Source organism: Crocuta crocuta, unplaced genomic scaffold, assembly GCF_008692635.1.
Source record: "Crocuta crocuta isolate KB4526 unplaced genomic scaffold, BGI_CrCroc_1.0 scaffold334, whole genome shotgun sequence".
NCBI classification, from domain to species: domain Eukaryota; kingdom Metazoa; phylum Chordata; class Mammalia; order Carnivora; family Hyaenidae; genus Crocuta; species Crocuta crocuta.
In genome coordinates, this window is record NW_027533260.1 from 6019453 (window position 1) to 6038249 (window position 18797).

General features: G+C 44.2%; 1 protein-coding gene across 3 annotated transcripts; it reads right to left on the reverse strand.

Annotated features, from left to right (window-relative positions):
- Positions 1–1989: 1989 nt before the first annotated feature.
- On the reverse strand, positions 1990–18104 carry LOC144217763 (uncharacterized). 3 transcript variants are annotated; one of them, XM_077747450.1, is made up of 6 exons: positions 17985–18104; positions 17404–17454; positions 11560–11616; positions 8063–8189; positions 7373–7465; positions 1990–4190 (listed from the first exon to the last, which is right to left on the reverse strand). In XM_077747450.1, the coding sequence occupies exons 3-6, from the start codon at positions 11572–11574 to the stop codon at positions 2005–2007; spliced, it is 2421 nt and encodes an 806-aa protein (XP_077603576.1). In that variant the 5' UTR covers positions 11575–11616; positions 17404–17454; positions 17985–18104; the 3' UTR covers positions 1990–2004. The 3 variants fall into 3 exon arrangements, with proteins under 3 accessions (XP_077603576.1, XP_077603575.1, XP_077603578.1); XM_077747449.1 differs by lacking the exons at positions 17404–17454; positions 17985–18104 and adding an exon at positions 17327–17382; XM_077747452.1 differs by lacking the exons at positions 11560–11616; positions 17985–18104 and having other exon boundaries at positions 17404–17450.
- Positions 18105–18797: the final 693 nt, after the last annotated feature.

The following is an 18797-nucleotide window of genomic DNA, read 5'->3' on the forward strand; positions in this document are numbered from 1 at the left end:
TTACCTCAAAACAGATGTACTTTCCTTCTCCATCTTCAAGATTTGCCCACTCCCAAGTTACTCCGTAAACAAGTTTTTCATCATCCCTCTTCTCCCACAGCTCAAGCTTCTCTTTCACTGTGTCTGGAAAGAACCAGCTACTGCCCTATCAGACCAAGCCTGTGCTCTGGGATTCCATTCACCCAGTAGGGAGGTCTGACAAGAACCAGGGGATGTACAAATCTCCACTGTTGGAATTACACTAGAATCTCCTAAGCCACATGGATTTCTGCCTAAGCTCCAAATATATTAATTACAATACACAGTTACGCTCACTAATGTATCTGTATCTTTGACCATAATTTTTTTTCCTCTTTATAACTAATTTCCAGAGTTCTATTCCTTAATTTTGGTCTCATATACCACATGATAATATGATTTTGTTGTAAGGGATATGTTCTTGGAAATTTTTAAAATTATATTTTACATAGCTTACTATGTTGCTATAAAATAACAGTATTTTACTATAAAACTGACGCTCAATGAAAAATCTGAATTAAATATGATAAAATATCTGGAAACCTTCCTTGCCACTATTTATATAGTGTAAATATCCCTTCATATGATTGGATGCATTATCAATACATTCATAAACACGCGCTTGATTAAGGTTATCTGATGTCCCTAAACTACCTTAAACTGTTACATTCTTCTGTCTTAAGCGTTAGCCATCATTTCAATGAATGTTATTGCATATCAAAACATATTTATGTAAATCCCTATTGATGAACATTTATTTCCACTTTTTAAAAACTTAGTTAACTAACAGCATTAATGTGCTACTGACTTTTTCTATTTGAATCTTCAAATCTTAAGTTAGAATTCTACTTTCTCCAGCTCAGAGGGGTTCCACATTCTACATTTTGATAAATACCAAGTTCAAAACAAAAAGCAATTATTCAATCCACTGCTAGGAAAAAGTGTGAAAGTCAGTCATGCCTCAATGATCAGTGTGTTTGGGGAAATTCCCAAATTCCAACAAATAATTTATTTCCCCTTCTTTCTCAGGATGGGGAGAAGATGAAATAATGGAATAGAGAACTTGACAAAAGTTATCTACTTCAAATAGCCTCTCTACCTGAGTAATTTTGATGAAAGTAATGCTAAAACCTTTGGAAGGCAATGGCCTCTAAGTCTGGATGGAAATATGGACAATAAGAAACCAATGATCAATTCAACATAGACTAAGAGATGTGTGTCATGAGTGTAACTTGGACACTTAAACCCCTGCTCTGACTTTCTTGAAAATAACAATCGACAGTGTTAAGGTCTTACTATTGTAGGATAGCAATCAATTTTTCAGTCTATGCTGTCAGAAAAGGTAACTGGGATTCTACTGATTTTATGCAGTCTAAGTTCAAGGTCCAAGATGTTAAGACCTAACCTGATAGAGGCTGGAGAAGACAGGAGCTCATCACAACAGGGCAATGTCAGACTACCAGGACAGACTGCAGTACGAAGTGGTTCTGTCACAGTTCAATTGTCTCCCTGAATTAATTTTATTAAGGCCACTTTTAGGTCACCTCTTCTGAATATAAATTTTTGGGAAATTCCGGAGGTGATCTCAACACAATTTTCAAATATATACGTTTCTCCCATTCATTAATTTAACAAATACGGAGCATCTCCAATGCCCCTGGTATGTTAAGACCACAGATCCAGAGTAAGTCTCTGCAATTATGGAGCTTACATTCTAATGGGCATTCATTTCAGCATCTCCATGCTTTTAAGCAAGGCCTGATAAAACTCATACTTTTCAAGGCCTTTCCCGAGTAGTATTTAAGAATAAAGCTCTAAGTTCAAACTGTGGCCTACTAGACAGCTTACAAGTGTTCTCTGCTGTGTGGCCTCCTGACTATGGGGATATGTTAAGCTGTGGCTGAAACACCAACTTCAGTGAGACAAGTTCCTTCAAGCTTTATGATTGGAAGAATTCACAGGACACTGGAGTTTTCTTTTAAAAAATCATTTTATACAACTGTTTTCCTGGGTAGATTTTCTGTTATTCTTATCAGTCCTATTGCTTTTATAAGATTTATCACCCGCGTGGATCCTGTGATGAATGGTAAGATTGGATCGCCAGCTGAAGGTCTTACCACAGGTCTCACACTTGTAAGGTTTCTCCCCTGTGTGGACTCTCTGATGAGACTGTAGCTGTGAAGAGCGACTGAAGACCTTGCCACACACATCACATTTGTATGGTTTCTCTCCAGTGTGGACACTCTGGTGAAGCTGAAGACTTGAGGCCTGACTGAAGTGCTTCCCACACTCCCCACACTTGTAGGGTTTCTCTCCTGTGTGGACCCTCTGATGCATGTCAAGATTCAAGCTCCACTTGAAGCCCTTCCCACACTCCTCACACTTGTATGGCTTCTCTCCAGTGTGGACTTTTTGATGGGCTTGAAGGTGTGAACTGCGACCAAAGCTCTTCCCACACTCTTCACATTTGAAAGGCTTCTCTCCACTGTGAACTCTCTGATGTGCCAGAAGATTCGAGGCCTGCCTGAATACTTTCCCACACTCCTCACAATTATATGGTTTCTCTCCTGTGTGGATTCTGCAGTGAATTTTGAGATCTGCTCTACGACTGAATCCCTTCCCGCACTCTTCACATTTGTGGGGTTTCTCTCCAGTGTGGATCAACTGGTGAATCTGAAGTCGGGAACTCTGATTGAAGCCCTGCCCACACTCCTCACACTTGTAAGGCTTCTCTACGCTGTGGGCCTTCAGATGGATTTGAAGATAGGAACTCTGACTGAAGCCTTTCCCACATACTTCACATTTGTAGGGTTTCTCCCCTGTGTGGACCACCAGATGAACTTGATAATGGGAGTTCCTCCTGAAGCTCTTACCACACTCATTGCACTTGTATGGTTTCTCTCCTGTGTGGACTCTCTGATGTGCTTGAAGATTTGAACTCAGAGTAAAACCTTTACCACACACATTACATATGTAGGACTTCTCTCCAGTGTGGACTCCCTGATGGGCCTGAAGACTTGAAGGCCGACTAAAGCCTTTACCACATTCCTCACATTTGTAGGGCTTTTCTCCTGTGTGGACCCTCTGATGAATGTACAGATTTGAGCTACAAATGAAGCCTTTTCCACACTCCTCACATTTGTATGGTTTCTCTCCCGTATGGACTCTCTGATGGGACTGAAGATGAGAATTCCGACTGAAGCTCTTACCACATGCATCACATCTGAATGGTTTCTCTCCAGTGTGGACCCTCTGATGGTCCTGCAGATGAGAGGCCTGACTAAAGGCCCTCCCACAGTCCTCACAACTATAAGGTTTTTCTCCCGTGTGGACTTTGCAATGAACAGTAAGTGCTGATCTGCGACCGAAGGCTTTCCCACATTCCTCACATTTGAATGGCTTCTCTACGGTGTGGACTTTCTGATGGGTTTGCAGGAGGCAGCGCTGACTGAATCCCTTGCCACACTCACCACTCGTATAGCCTTTCTGTCCCACGTGAACTCTCTGATGAATACGAAGAACTGAGCTATAACGGAAGGCTTTCCCACACTCACTACACGTATGAGACTTCAGCTCTGAGTGTAACTGTTTATGAAGATCAAAAGTGGAGAGATCACCGAAGGTTTTTTCACATTCACTACATCGGTAAGGTTTTTGTCCTGTGTGAATCATACCATCCTGGTTCAATGTTGAAGCCTTCATGCTGTCTTTCTCATAGTCATCATGGCTGTAAGATTTGTCACTTCTGTGTATTCCATGATCGAGGGGATGTGCAATCCAACCAACCGCATCAACATCCTGTTCACACCGACGCAGAAAATTCTTCATGGATATCTGCTGATACCCGTTCCGGTAATGCTGTGACTCAGTCAAACAGGTTTTCCTCCAAGAGTCTTGGGCTCTCAAAATCGGAAACTCTGGGTTTTCAGTACCATTGGGACCAGCCACTTTGCAATTCCACATACAGTTCTCATCTTCAGAAATTTGAATAGACAGTCCTGCCCCAGGCTGGCAGGGGGAATCACCCTGTTTGCAAAACTGGGAACTATTTCTCATGGAGTTCTGCCATCTGGTTAGGTCACTTGCAATGTGTTGCCAGATTTGCCAGCAGGAAAGCTCTTCAAGGGGTCCTCTGTCTTGAACAGTCCTCAGCTCACACTGACTGTTCCCTCCTATAGGGGGGCAGAATTCAGAGATGTGGACAAGTGAAAGCACTATTCAAAAGAGTCAAGATTTCACATGGAGGACACAGCATGAGAGTTTAACGAACCTCAGGATGGTCCAGCTTATCTTTTTCACCATGTATGAAATACTCTGGCTTACACACTGATAGAAACCAAGAGGGAATCCATTAAACTCCCAACCGCTTAGCATTAATGAAACCTACTTAAAACAAAATTGCTGCCATCTGACATACCATTTAAATCATTTATCAGAAATGATACGTCTTTCCCGCCACAATACAGGGTCAATAAGGACGAGCATTTTGCAGTGTTGACAGCTTTTGACAGTGCATAGCAGTTAGTAGGCACTCAAGAAGTGCATGCGTAGATGAATGCCAGTTTGAGGTCTGAGATTATCTCTAATTTTAAGTCCCAGTTTAAGTGTGAACAAGACAGAGGAGCAAAACAGCTTTTACAAGTAAGGTATCTGAAATAAGAAAAGGAGGGGCGCCTGGGTGGCTCAGCTGGTTAAGCGTCCAACTTCAGTTCAGGTCACGAACTTGTGGTTTATTGAGTTCGAGCCCTGAGTCGGGCTCTGTACTGACAGCTCAGAGTCTGAAGCTTGCTTCTGATTCTGTGTCTCTCTCTCCCTCTGCCCCTCCCCACCCCCCTTATACTCTGTCTCAAAAATAAACAAACGTTAAAACAAAAAAAAGTTTGAAGAAAAGTACAGGTAAATACAGTTTGCTTAGAAGTTGAAAGGCAGCACCAGAGGCAGCCAATACCCTAAGGGGGTACTGAAGAGAAAATCAAAGGTGCTAAAAAAAGAAAAGCATCAAGACTTATGCGCTAGATCCTCTGAAACTTTTATATTATCTAAAATTTTTTTTGTTTTTTAAAATTTTTTTTAATGTTTTGTTTATTTCTAGGAGAGAGAGAGAGAGACAGCGTGAGCAGGGGAGGGTCAGAGAGAGAGGGAGTCACAGACTCTGAAACAGGCTCCAGGCTCTGAGCTGGCAGTAAGCACTGAGCCCGACGTGGGGCTCAAACCCACGAACCGTGAGATCATGACCTAAGCGAAAGTCGGACGCTTAACCGACTAAGCCACCCAGGTGCCCTTATCTAAAATTTTTTTTGATGTTTTTATTTTTTGAGAGAGAGAGAGGCAGAGCGCAGGCAGGGGAGGGGCAGAGAGAGAGGGAGACACAGAATCCGAAGCAGGCTCCAGGCTGTAAGCTGTCAGCACAGAGCCCGACACGGGCTCTAACTCATGAACTGTGAGATCATAGATGATCTGAGCCAAAGTCGGACGCTCAACTGCCTGAGCCACCCAGGTGCCCCGTACTATCTCTCTAAATGTACCCTAACCATCACCCCCCAATACCCTGCCAAGTAGGAGTCAAATTTAGAGGCCAGAGAAGAATGCTGACTCTTTGAAAACAGTGTGGAAAATTTTTGGATGCAGATCCAATGATCTTCAACAAGAATAATTTTCAAAATGAAGAATGGTTTATTAGTGAGCTGGGAAACAAATTCCATAGCTTATGTTTAGAAGAAACGGACCAGAAACTATTAGGGATTCATTACAAACAGTAAAGGTTATCATTGTATGAAATGCCTGTGAAAGTCATACATTTAAATACATACACAAACACAATGTCCGAGGCAACAACGTAAGATCCATTTCTTATTATACATGTGGATTTCATTTTATTTTACTCTTTTAATTTTTTAAAATGTTTTATTTATATCTGAGAGAGAGGGAGAGAGAGAGAGACAGCGCAAGCAGGGGAAGGTCAGAGAGAGAGGGAGACACAGAATCCGAAGCAGGCTCCAGGTTCTGAGCTAGCTGTCAGCACAGAGCCTGATGCGGCGCTTGAACCCACGAACCATGAGATCGTGACCTAAGCCAAAGTTGGATGCTCTACCAACTGAGCCATCCAGGCGCCCCTATACATGTGGATTTTAGAAGGAGCAAATGGGATGGGATGCAGCTGGGCAAATCTTTCAAAGGAAAGGCTCACTCACAAGCTTGCTATTTTCTGAGACCTTTCATTCTCTGAAAGAAGAGATACAGAAATTGAGGGTTTTTTTCCCCTTCTATGGGGGAGCTGCCTCACTGGACAGAAGAATCCTCGATCAAAAAAAAAAATTCCTACATGAACACGCTCTGCTACTAAGGGAAAGTCCCAGGGAAACAGTGTTGCTCCATTTGGTTATAACCACAACGCTGCAGGTTCTGTACAGGTTTCTGTACAAGCTGGTGCGGGTCAATTTGTATAGAAAGGCAAACACACACTCACACACGTAGACCAGGGGCACCTGAGACATCAGAATTAGGTTAGGAATTCATTTAAAGACAGAAAAATGGATTGCAATATCCTCTATTCACGTGGATCTGTTCACCACCTACTAGCTAGCTCCATGGAAGGCAGGTTTCCCTACACGGAACTCATTCATTTACTCAACAAATATTTACAGAGCCCCTGTCATGCACCAGGACTGCTGTAAGCACTGAGGATCGTTAGCAAGAAATGAAACAGACCAAACTCCCCCCTCCTGAAGACTACACTCCAGTGAGGAGAGAAAGGTAATAAACAGTGAACAAAAATATAAGTGAGGCGAGGACCAGGGCTCAGACACAGAATAAAGCAGGGCACAGAGAGTAGACAGGGAATGGCATTTCGACAGGGTGGTCAGAGCCTAAACATGGTATTAAAACTGAGTGACCTGAAAGAAGGAGAGAAGGGGCCGGAAGGACTGGAGGGGGAAGAGTATCCCAGGCAGAGAGGGGAGCAAGTGAAAGGCTCTGAGGCAGAAGCTCCTTTGCGGGTCTGGGAAATGGCAGACGCTGTAGGCAGAAAAGATGGGGCGAGAGGGAAGATGGGTGTATTTGGAAAGGCAGTGGAGGATGAACGGCAGACCACAGAGAACCTTCCGGAGGCTGCTGTAAGTGGTTCTTACTCTACGTACGCGAAGCCGTAAGAGAATTTTGAACAGAAGCCTAACCTGACCTGACCTGAAGTTACAAAGGATCACTCTGGCTCCTACCTGGAGAACAGACTGTAGGAAGAGTTACACAATCCAGGAAAAGGGTCCAGCAACTTGGACACGGGCAACAGCACAGGGGCGGCGAGAAACAACACAGATGCTCAGGAAACTGCGAGAACTCACACTTGCTTGGTTCTTACCCACATTTCTCTCCATCTGCGTTGCTGCTTTCATCGACCAAAGCTGCTCTTCTCTTTCTAGATGCCATTTATCTTGTTTCAAGGGTTGATGTCCTGAGAACATGCAAAGTCACAAGTTACAAAGACCACACGAGAGCTAAAATTTACTGGAAATTGAGGTCCCGTCTGCCTATTCGAGGTACCGAAAGTTGTGTTTTTCAAACCTGTTTTAAATCATGACCCAAATGCTAAATACATAACATTTATGTCATGAACCGAACACATACCTGAAGATGTGTATTGTCGAAACAAAGTTTGAATGATCTATTTCTAACCAATGTCTGTGTCACTAAATCTCCCACTGGCCCTCGCACACTCGTGCAATTAGCCAGTTTTTGCTGCAATGTGTCCTCAGAAGCTCTGGTAGTCTCTACCTTACTTATTTCATTCAAAGTTGCTCACAGAACTCAATAAATCAGTTTTATAATGCACTAATGGGAGAGGAGTGAAATCTGAAATTGAACAGGCAACATATAGCAGTATACTTAGTCCACTTATAATTCTTGAAAAAGACCTGAAAGATCTTGTTCAGAAAGACCAGAGACTTCCCGTGTCCCACAGGAAATGGAAAAGTCCAATCCCCAAACTCAGAGAACCATTTCAAGAGCCCCCAAAGGTCACGAAGATACTCCAGAGGGAGGCGGCCCTCACCCACTGAGACCAGGTTCCTGAAGTTTTCCAACATCACATCCTGGTACAGCTTCCTCTGCGCAGAGTCCAGCAGTCCCAGCTCCTCCTCCGTGAAGGCCACTGCCACGTCCTTGAACGTCACCGCCTCCTACGACAAACACACACAACCTCCATCTTACACCCGATGTCCACCACACGAGCTGGGAAGGATGGGTGGGAAGTTGCTCCGGCCCCGGAGCCACGTGTAGGTTTCCCAGCGCCTCTCCTTCTACCCCGCCAATGCCACACGCGGTTTCCCTCAACCTCGCCGGGACTACTGCTATGGGGGCGCCCCGGGGGCTCGGTCAGTTAAGCGTCCAACTCTTGATTTCACCTCATGATCTCACGGTTTCGTTCGTTCGAGCCCCGCATCAGGCTCTGCACTGAACAGCACCGGAACCTGCTGGGATTCTCCATCTCTCTCTCTCTCTGCCCCTAGCCCACTTGCACTCTCTCTCAAAATAAATATAGAACCTTTAAAACAAAAAAAAAAAGTGTTGCAATGGAAAGGAAAGCTTTGTCTATCCACCCGGTCCTCTCGGTGAATGCTGTAATAAGCAAACTCCTTAGAATTCGAATCGCTGCATCCTATACTTAAAAGGCTTTACTTTTTAATTTAATTAACATTGCCAATGACCCCAGAAACACTGAGGTTAGCCCCAGCAGTGTTTGATGGCACCTGCCTTCCCACTGAGATGGGGATCAGGTGAGGAGCAGCATTCTATGTGGAAATAAACCCAAAGGGCATGCCAAGTCCCTGAATGAAAAACTCTCCCCTCCTGTATCTGTCTTCACTTGGAATACCATACTCTGCCTCCAGATCCCTGGTTTTCTTGTGTGTGAACTTAAGCAGGTACTTTTGTCACAATCCCTCTTCTTTATATTTAAAATGAAGACAGGGGCGTCTGGGCAGCTCAGTCAGTTAAGCATCCGACTCTTGATTTTGACTCAGGTCACGATCTCCTGGTTTGTAGGTTTGAGCCTGTGGCAGGCTCTGCACTGATGATGCGGGGCCTGCTTGGAATTCTCTGTCTCTTTCTCTCTGCTCCCCCACAATCATGCTCTCTCACTCTCTCAAAAAATAAATGAGCATTAAAAAAAATTTTTTTAGGGGCGCCTGGGTGGCTTAGTCGGTTAAGCGTCCGACTTTCGCTTAGGTCATGATCTCGCGGTTCCTGGGTTCGAGCCCCGCGACCGGCTCTGTGCTGACTGCCAGCTCAGAGCCTGGAGCCTGTTCCAGTCTGTGACTTCTTCTCTCTCTGACCCTCCCCTGCTCACGCTGTCTCTCTCTCCTAGAGATAAATATAACATTAAAAAAAATTTAAAAAAAATTTTTTTTTAAATAAACAGAATTGAGATAAAACCAAGCACATCTTTATAAAATTGTTCTAAGTTGTCAATGTAGTGAGTGACAAGTCTTTTACTACCACTGGACTTTTTAAACTAAGGTTATGTGTTATTTTGATTTAAAAAAAAAAAACTAAGGAAAAAAATAAACCAGTAAATAAAATACACACAAGGTATGTGACTCAGGCACGGAGGAGGGAAAATCTAGCTCTTATAGTTAGGAAGCTTCTAACAGTATCTTTTCTTGTGAAGCTGAAGCTTGACCCGATGCACTGGGCCATATTTGAATATTCTACCACAAAACATCTGACACCACCAGATATAAAAAACACCTCCTCAGTTTACTATGTTAATGACAAAAAAGGGCAGTCGTTTTTCATAACTGTTTCCGGAGAAACAGGTTAAATCAGGAAACTGTCACTGTAGCGTTCCTAAAATAGCAAAAATCCTAAACTAAATGTCTATGAACAGAGAACAATTTAAAATACAGATACACTGGGGCGCCTGGGTGACTCAGTCGGTTAAGCATCGGACTTTGGCTCAGGTCATGATCTCACGGTCCGTGGGTTCGAGCCCAGTGTCGGGCTCTGTGCTGACAGCTTAGAGCCTTGAGCCTGTTTCAGATTCTGTATCTCCCTCTCTCTCTGACCCTCCCCTGCTCACGCTTTCCCTCCCTCCCTCTCTCTCTCTCTCATAAATAAATAAAACATTTAAAAAATAATAAAATAAATAAAATATACATAAATTTGATGAAAATATGATACAGTAACTAAAAATTGTTATAGTGTTAAATGAAATAGTGTTAAATAGCATTAAATGATAGGTTCTATCTATGTTATGAGGTGGGGGATTGACAAAACAGGTAAAGGAAAAAAAAAGAAAAAAATGTACAATCTTCCAGTTATAAAATAAGTCACAGGGATGAAAGACACTAGGGCGCCTGGCTGGCTCACTCAGTGGAGCATGCAACTCTTGGTCCTGGGGTTGTAAGTTTGAGCCCCACACTGGGTGCAGAGATTACTTAAAAATAAAAATCTTGGAAGAAAAGAAGGAAGGAAGAGAGGGAGAAAGAAGAGAAAGAAAAGAAAAAAGAAGGAAGAAATAAATAAAATACAGCACTGGAAATACAGTCAGTAATATTACAATAACTCCCTGCACTGACAGACAGTAACTATACTTGCACAGTGAGCATTCTGCAATGCACATGAACTGTCAAATCGCTATGCTACACCCCTGAAACTAATAACACATGATATGTCAACTATACTTCAATTTTAAAAACTAAAATTGAGGGGCACCGGGGTGGATCAATCAGTTAAGCGTCCAACTTTGACTCAGGTCATGATCTCATGGTTTGTGAGTTTGAGCCCCATATCAGGCTCCATGCTGACAGCTCAGAGCCTGGAGCCTGCTTCTGATTCTGTGTCTCCCTCTCTCTCTGCCCCTCTCCCACTCGTTCTCAGTCTGTCTCAAAGGTAAACACTAAAAAAATTTTTTTAATTGAAAAGATGAAAGATTTTTAAAAAGAAACCTTAAAAAAGAAAAGCCATATCTATGGATACAAATATACAATTATGAATACATGTGATAAAGAGATATGGAATTATCAAAGCATCTAATTTGGAAGTGGGAAGTAGTAAAGTGTAAGATATATGCAGTTCTACTTTTATTTGTGAGAATAAAAAATGATGAGGAGGCACCTGGGTGGGTTGGTTTGATGTCCGACTCAGCTCAGGTCATGAACTCACGGTTTGTGAGTTCTAGCCCCGTGCCAGGCTCTGTGTGGACAGCTCAGAGCCTGGAGCCTGCTTCCGATTCTGTGTCTCCCTCTCTCTCTACCCCTCCCCTGCTCACTCGCTGTCTCTCAAAAGTAAACAAACATTTAAAAAAAAAATAAATTTAAAAAACAACGAAATAAAAACTAAAAACAAAACCAATTAAACTTCCAAAGCATAAAGACAAAAGCCCCCAGCACACTCAACAGGTCCTCAGATGCCCTGACTCTCCTTGAAAGAGAAGAACTTGAAAAAAAAAAAAAGAAAGAAAGAAAGAAAGAAAGAGAAGAACTTGTGTGGGGCTTCTGAGAACTAATAGGACATTTTTAACAGCAAGAAATGTTAAGCCCTACTCACCTTGAACAAGCTCATTTTCTCTTTCCTTCTGGAGAAACAGAATCCTAGGAAGACAGACTGGGAAAGGAGAAAGAAGTCAAGAAATCGGTCAGGTACGTCATTAACCTACGGGACGGCTCACTGTGAATGAGCAAAGGCACCCCTTCCTCAGCGCCGCACAGGTGAACATGGCTTCGTGAGCAGAATGCGGCGCGTTGCCAGAGAACCCCCTTTACTCATTTCCATAGCAGTTCAAGGAACAGCCTGCCCAACCACAAAGATGGCTCCACCACAGGGTGCCCTAGCTTCCGCTGTAGGAATTCGTATTCTGGGTACGGTATAAACTGAGACCACATCAGTAAGAACAGGCTTTGGAGTCAATACGCACGGGCTGAAATCCCGGCTAGGCTATTCACTAGCAGCGTCACCCTGGGCTGATCATTAACATCTCTCTGTCTCAACTTTGTCATCTGCAAGTGGGAAGAATAACGATATCAACATCCTGGGACCGTGGAGAGGTGGGAGGCTCCCAGAGCTCCGGCAGCTTCTTATTTCTTTGCAACTGCAGGGACACATTCTGCGGAAGAAGATTCTGTAGCTTGAAATGATCCCTTTAAGTGTGATTTCTACCAAAAGAATATTGTTAAAACATGCAGAGATCACAGGTTGTTGCTCTATAGAGCGTGAGAATCTTATTAACTGCTTAAAATCTCCAGTTGTCTTCCTAATAATTTGTCACCACAACAATATTTAGATGGACATGGCCAATTTTTTATAAAAGGTATAAACATAAGTGATGTTTCATTTTTTGAGAGAGACAGAGAGAGACAAAGAAGGACAGAGTGTAAACAGGCAAGGGGTAGACAAAAAGGGAAGCACAGAATCTGAAGGAGCTCCAAGCCCTGAGCTGTCAGCACAGAGCCCAATGTGGGGCTCAAACTCACAAACCCGCCACATCATGACCTGAACTGAAGTCGGAAGCAAAACCCACTGAGCCACCCAGGAGCCCCTCTTTTTTTTTTTTTTAATGTTTATTATTTATTTTTGAGAGACAGAGACAGAGTGAGAGCAGGGGAGAGGCAAAGAGAGAGGGAGACACAGAATCTGAAACAGGCTCCAGGCTCCGAGCTGTCAGCACAGAGCCCAATGCGGGGCTCGAACTCACGGACCGTGAGATCATGACCTGAGCTGAAGTCAGGCACTTAACCCACTGAGCCCCCCAGGCGCCCCAAGTGAAGCTTCTTTTTAGGCAGGAAGTGTGCTTTTGAGAAACATGCATGGAGGTAAAGAAAACTAATTAAAACCCAAGGTTCTACAACAGAAAACAGGCTGACAGTCCTGGCCTAATTTAAGTAAAAAAGACGTGCATCTGAGTTGTAAGCATACTGTTAGAAACAAAGGAGTGTATAAGAAATAAATAGGTAGGAAGAAAAAGTTTCCTCTATAGCAGAAGACAAGCTAAAAAAATGTAGAATGAAAGGTAGTTAGAAAATCATCAACGAACATTAAAAAATGGTGAAAGTGTGGGAAGAAATTTAAAAACAAATAAATAAGTAAAATATTAACTGCAAAAGGGAAAACAGGCACCAGGCGCACACCTTCCCCAAGAAAACAAATACGAAGTCAGTGATGCATCGAGAAGGTGGCCTTACCACTCACTTCTGTAGCATCCCTGCTGTTAACACACAGCCTGGATTGAATCATAAATATCAGATAAACCAAAAAAAGAGGGACGTTCCACAAAATAATTTGCCAATATTCTTCAAGAATACCATCAGCTAAATACACATAAATAAACTCTGAGGAATCATTCTATTTTTTTATTATTATTTTTTTTAATGTTTTATTTATTTCTGGGAGAGAGAGAGACAGCGTGAGCAGGGGAGGGTCAGAGAGAGAGGGAGTCACAGAGTGAAACAGGCTCCAGGCTCTGAGCTGGCAGTCAGCACAGAGCCCGACGCGGGGCTCGAACCCACGAACTGCGAGATCATGACCTAAGCGAAAGTCGGACGCTTAACCGACTAAGTCACCCAGCTGCCCCAACTATTTTTTTGTTTTAAGTAATCTTTTAAAATTTTGTTTTAATGTTTATTTTTGAGAGAGAGGAAGAGAGAAAGAGAGAAGGGGGAAGAGGGGAAGAGAGAGAGGGAGAGGGAATCCAAAGCAGGTTCCAGGCTCCCAGCTATCAGCACAGAGCCCAACACGGGGCTTGAACTCACGATTGTGAGACCAGGACCTGAGCCAAAGCTGGACACTTACCCAACTGAGCCACCCAGATGCCCCAAGTTTTAAGTAGTCTTTATATCCAACACGGGGCTCAAACTCACAACCCCAAGATCTGGAGTCACATGCTCTGCAGACTGAGCAAGCCAGGCGCCCCAGAATCATTCTAGAGTAAAGGAGACCTGATGAAACAAAAACTAAGCTCAATGTATATCACAGGACTGGACCATGAACTAGAAAAAGAAATTGCTCTCAAAGACTTTCTTGGAAAAACTGAAAATAACTGAAATTTGTACTTTGGATTAGGTAACAGCATTACCATTAAAATTAATTCCATATTGAGCAGTCTGCAGCGTGTTCTCAAATGGTTCAGCAAAAAACCCATAACAATATACAAGTATGATAAAGCTGTTAAAGAGACCAAAAAAAAAAAAGCGGGGGGGGGGGCCTGAAAGCTAACAGCAGCAACAGCTAGACCTTGGTGTCTTCCAATGATCAGTGAGAATCTGGCAGGGCCACTCAGTGATCATGATGAACAGGAAAAGGACAAGACACGGGGCACCTGGGTGGCTCAGTCGGTTAAGAGTCTGACTTTGGCTGAGGTCACCATCTTGTGGTCCATGAGTTCAAGCCCTGTGTCGGGCTTGGTACTGACAGCTGGCTCAGAGCCTGGAGCCTGCTTCAGATCCTCTGTCTCCCTCTCTCTCTGCCCCTTCTCTGCTTGTGCTCTGTCTCTCTCTCTCTTACAAAAAAAAAAAAAAAAAAACTAAAAAGAAAGGACAAAACACTTCGTAATACAGATACAAAGACATTCTATAATGATGAAAACAGACCGCCCCCAACCAACCCAAGTGACTAGTTCATTCAAGTGACAACTGCAGTCTCACTTTGTTTCTCCCATCTACTAGATAAAAATGATTACAGGGGCGCCTGGGTGGCTTAGTCGGTTAAGCGTCCGACTTTCCGACTTTCGCTTAGGTCATGATCTCGCGGTTCGTGGGTTCGGGCCCCGCGTCGGGCTCTGTGCTGACTGCCAGCTCAGAGCCTGGAGCCTGTTTCAGTCTGTGACTCCCTCTCTCTCTGACCCTCCCCTGCTCACGCTGTCTCTCTCTGTCTCCTAGAAATAATAAAAAAAAAATGATTACAACATTCAGTCATCAAATTGCTTCTGCCTCCTGACAGTGTCCAAACCAGATCAACACTCACTGCTTAAAACTCCCCAACTCCACTAACACAAGCCGAAAACCCTATAAGTGGCCCCACTTAATAGCCTCTCAGCAAGAGGCCTGGGTGTGCGGGCTTCCTTGCTTCCGCAAGCTGAAACCAACCTAAGGCTTTGATTACAGGCGTGTTCCTTGTGGTTCCGGGCTGAGACTCACAGAGTAAAGAGGTGAAATATAAGTTAGTAACTGATGAATCTACGTAAATAAGTTAAGAGACTTCCTTATACTATTTTTGCAACTTTTCTAGAAGTTTGAAGTTACATAAAAAGAAAATGGAGGGGTGCCTGGATGGCATAGTCGGTTAAGTGTCCAATTCTTGATCTCAGCTCAGGTCACAATCCTGCGGTTCATGAGTTCAAGCCCTGCACTGGGTTCCACACTGGCAGCGCGGATTGGGATTCTCTTTCCCTCTCTCTCTGCCCCTCCCCAGCTCGCACTCTCTCTCATAAATAAACAAACATTTTAAAAATATATAAAGAAAAGTGAAAGAAAATAGGAAATAGTCACAGCTTTTAGAACAACAACAGGGTACCTAGGTGGCTCTGTCAGTTGAGTGTCCAACTTCGGATCAGGTCGTGATCTCAGTTTGTGACTTCGAGCCCCACATCAGGGCCTGTGCTGACAGCTCAGAGCTTGGGGCCTGCATTGGATTCTGTGTCTCCCTCTCTCTCTGACCCACCCCCACTCATGCTCGGTCTCTCTCTCTCTAAAATAAATAAACATTAAAAAAAAAAAAGAACAGTAATGACAACAGTGGTTCTGATAAAGGTGAAATATCTGAAAATATATCCTGTTAACAGTAACTACAAGTTGATCCTCACACTTTAGAAACAATTTATTACAAAAAATGGCAACAAATCCAACCTCCCCCGCCGAAGCACACGAGAAATCTATCTTCACATCCTCCAATTCCCTCTATTTTGACTCTACACGTGCCAGCTGCCTTCTGGTCAAGTCAGTATACTGCAAGGAGACCTGACAGTGGACAAAAAGTAGTGAGGCGAGAAATCATTGGCCTGAGCAGGGCTAAGGTGTACCCAGCTCAGTGTTATCTGTGACCGCCAGCAAGGTCCACTTTCCAGGTCTCAGCTTCCAGACAAGAGCCTTTCCCTGAGCTTTTTGAATGTTCATGTGCTCTCTCCCCGGAATCTTGCTGGAATGCAGATTCCTGGGTCCCATGAGCAGAAAGTTGAAATCAGAAGGTCTCAGAAGGAGCTCAAGGATGAGCATTTCTACCCAAGTGATGTCAATGCCACTGGTCTGTGGGCCACAGTCTTAAGTAGCACCACAGTGTCGGGGCGCCTGGGTGGCTCAGTCTGTTAAGCGTCCAGTTTCGGCTCAGGTCGTGATCTCGCAGTTTGTGGGTTCAAGCCCTGCATCGGGCTCTGTGCTGACAGCTAGCTCAGAGCTTGGAGCCTGCTTCAGATTCTGTGTCTCCCTCTCTTTCTGTCCCTCTCCTGCTCACGCTGTCTCTCTCTCTCTCAAAAATAAAACATAAGAAAAAAATTAAAAAAAAAAAAAGTAGCAACACAGTGTCCCACCTGCCCAAAGAGAGCAAACTCCACTAAACACAGATACAGAGAGCAACCAAACAGGCCAAAATGTTGTTGTTGTTACTGTTACATTCCAAGGTTATGGGTAGTTAACACTTGTATTTATATGCATTTCTGTATTTTCCATATGATTACGTTACTTCCATGATGTATTATTTAGGGGCAACTGGGTAGCTCAGTTGGTTAAGTGTTCCACTCAGGTCATGATCTCATGCTTCATGAGTTCGAGCTCCTGAGTCAGGCTCTGTGCTGATGGTGCAGAGCCTGCTTGGGATTCTCTCTCCCCCTCCCCCTCCCCACTTGCACCCATGCACTCTCTCTCTCAAAATAAATACACTGATAAAAATGTTTAAAAATAAAATTCATAGGATACCCTAAACCTTGCTCTCAAGGGCCCCGCACTCAAGTCCCAAATACTTTCACAATGATTCTAGCCAGTTCCTTATGCTCAAGCAGAATATATCAAAGAGATTCATGAACTCAGGTGATGGCTTCAGAATGTCCAGGTCCCAAAATAAAAAAATTAAAAATAAATAAATAATNGCTGACAGCTCAGAGCCTGGAGTTGTTTTGGATTCTGTGTCTTCCTCTCTCTCTCTTTCTCTCTCTGCCCCTCCCCTGCTCCTGTTCTCTCTCTCTCTCAAAAATAAATTTAATTCATTGAAAAAAATTTTTAAAGTAGGAAAAACAGCAGTACTTCAAAGAGTCACTGTGTGACGGGGAATGTATTCATCTGTGTAAAGCTTTTAGAATGGAACTCAGCAATGAAGGCTCAGTTATAATCATTACCAATGCCCAAGTGCATGTCCCACGCATTCTCCAGTTTAGGAGACTATCCTGGTAGAAGAACGCCAAGTCCTACTCACGTGGGGCTCTGTTGCCTCCTCCTCTGTGCAGTGCTTTTTGAGAACTCCGGGCTGGGGAAGGAAAGAAGGTTGTGAAATACCAGTATTCTTTCCATTCCGAATAAATCACATTCCCCAGTACCAACTGGAAGCGACCCTCTCCTTCCAAAAAAAAAAAAAAAAGGTCAGGAGTCCAGGACTAATTCAGCATCCTGGGCTCGCAGAATCTGAGCAACGGGCGTTTCTCAGATAATTATACGAGTATTAATAACAACAACCCTCCTGCCAGGTAGTTTTAAACCTCTTGCTTGTACTGTGTTGGTTTTCCCCCCACAGCGCTGTATTAGGAAGGTGTTACTTTTACTCCCCTTTTACAAAACAGCAAACCAAGGCACAGAGGGATTAGGTAACTCACCCAGTACGATACTGGATGAAGAGGGGAACTAGGTCGTAGGCGGGGGAGGCAGGATAGGGGTGCAAAGAGCCCGGGAGACCCTCTAACCCGGAGAAGTACATCCAGAGCCCGCCCCATCCCGGGCACGTCCCCAACACTAAGAAGCTCCGCCCAGGAGAACGCAAATCATCACCCTCTGCCATCTAACCTCCTTTTTTTAGCCGCTCCTCCTCTTTCTCCCCGCCAGTGGAAGACTGGTGGCGGCTGGTCCCAGGTACGTTCCGGGGAAATTTGAATGGATCGTGAACAGCGGACCTGAAACCCTATAATCAGGGAAAAGATGGCTGCTACGGCGTCCTCCTGGGGCGGAAGTGCCTGCGGTCACCGGAGCTCCTGGACTACACTTCCCAGAATTCCCCAGCACCACCGTGTTGAATGGAAATACCTGCGACTACATGGAGTTCCTAGACTACACTTCCCAGAATCCCGCAGGGGAAAAGTTACGGGCCGTTACGGTAGCTGCGGAGTGCGAGACTACAGGGCGCTCTGGACCGCAGATGCCAGCCGGCCTGGGGCTGCGGCCAAGGTAACAACACTGCTCTCTCTGCTCCCCTTCACCTACTGTTGTAACGGAAAACGGACAAAGCCACGCCCCTGATGCGGAAGTGGCCTACTACTCTAAGCTCTTGGTTTTCACTTCCTGGGATCCCTGAGAAGTCTCCTGCAGTTGCCTTACCATGTTAGCACGTCATCTCAGCACTTAGAAGAGTGTGGACCCTGTTCGCGAAAGGCCGAGAAGCTAAGTACCATTTTAGAAATGCTCGAGGGACTGAAACACGTAAATCCATTGTTTACCACAGAGGCTTCCTGGCAAACCCCAAAGAGCTTCACCAAAGGAAACTGGGCCTTCTTTGGCAAACGTCAACTCACCTCAATCCCAGAAATTGCATGAAAGTGAATCGTTGGCATCTTCTGACCTTTGCAGAAGTGAGCGAAAATCCTTTGTAGAGAGAGATGTCGG

What these genes read in the sequence shown, in the direction of transcription:
- LOC144217763 (XM_077747449.1), bottom strand. Translation starts at nt 17,353, where the DNA reads ATGCGTGGGACATGCACTTGGGCATTG. An exon ending in AGAAAATGAGCTTGTTCAAG is followed by an intron (nt 8,190 to 11,559) that starts GTGAGTAGGGCT and finishes TGTTTGTCGTAG; the next exon opens with GAGGCGGTGACGTTCAAGGA. An exon ending in CAGGAACCTGGTCTCAGTGG is followed by an intron (nt 7,466 to 8,062) that starts GTGAGGGCCGCC and finishes GCATGTTCTCAG; the next exon opens with GACATCAACCCTTGAAACAA.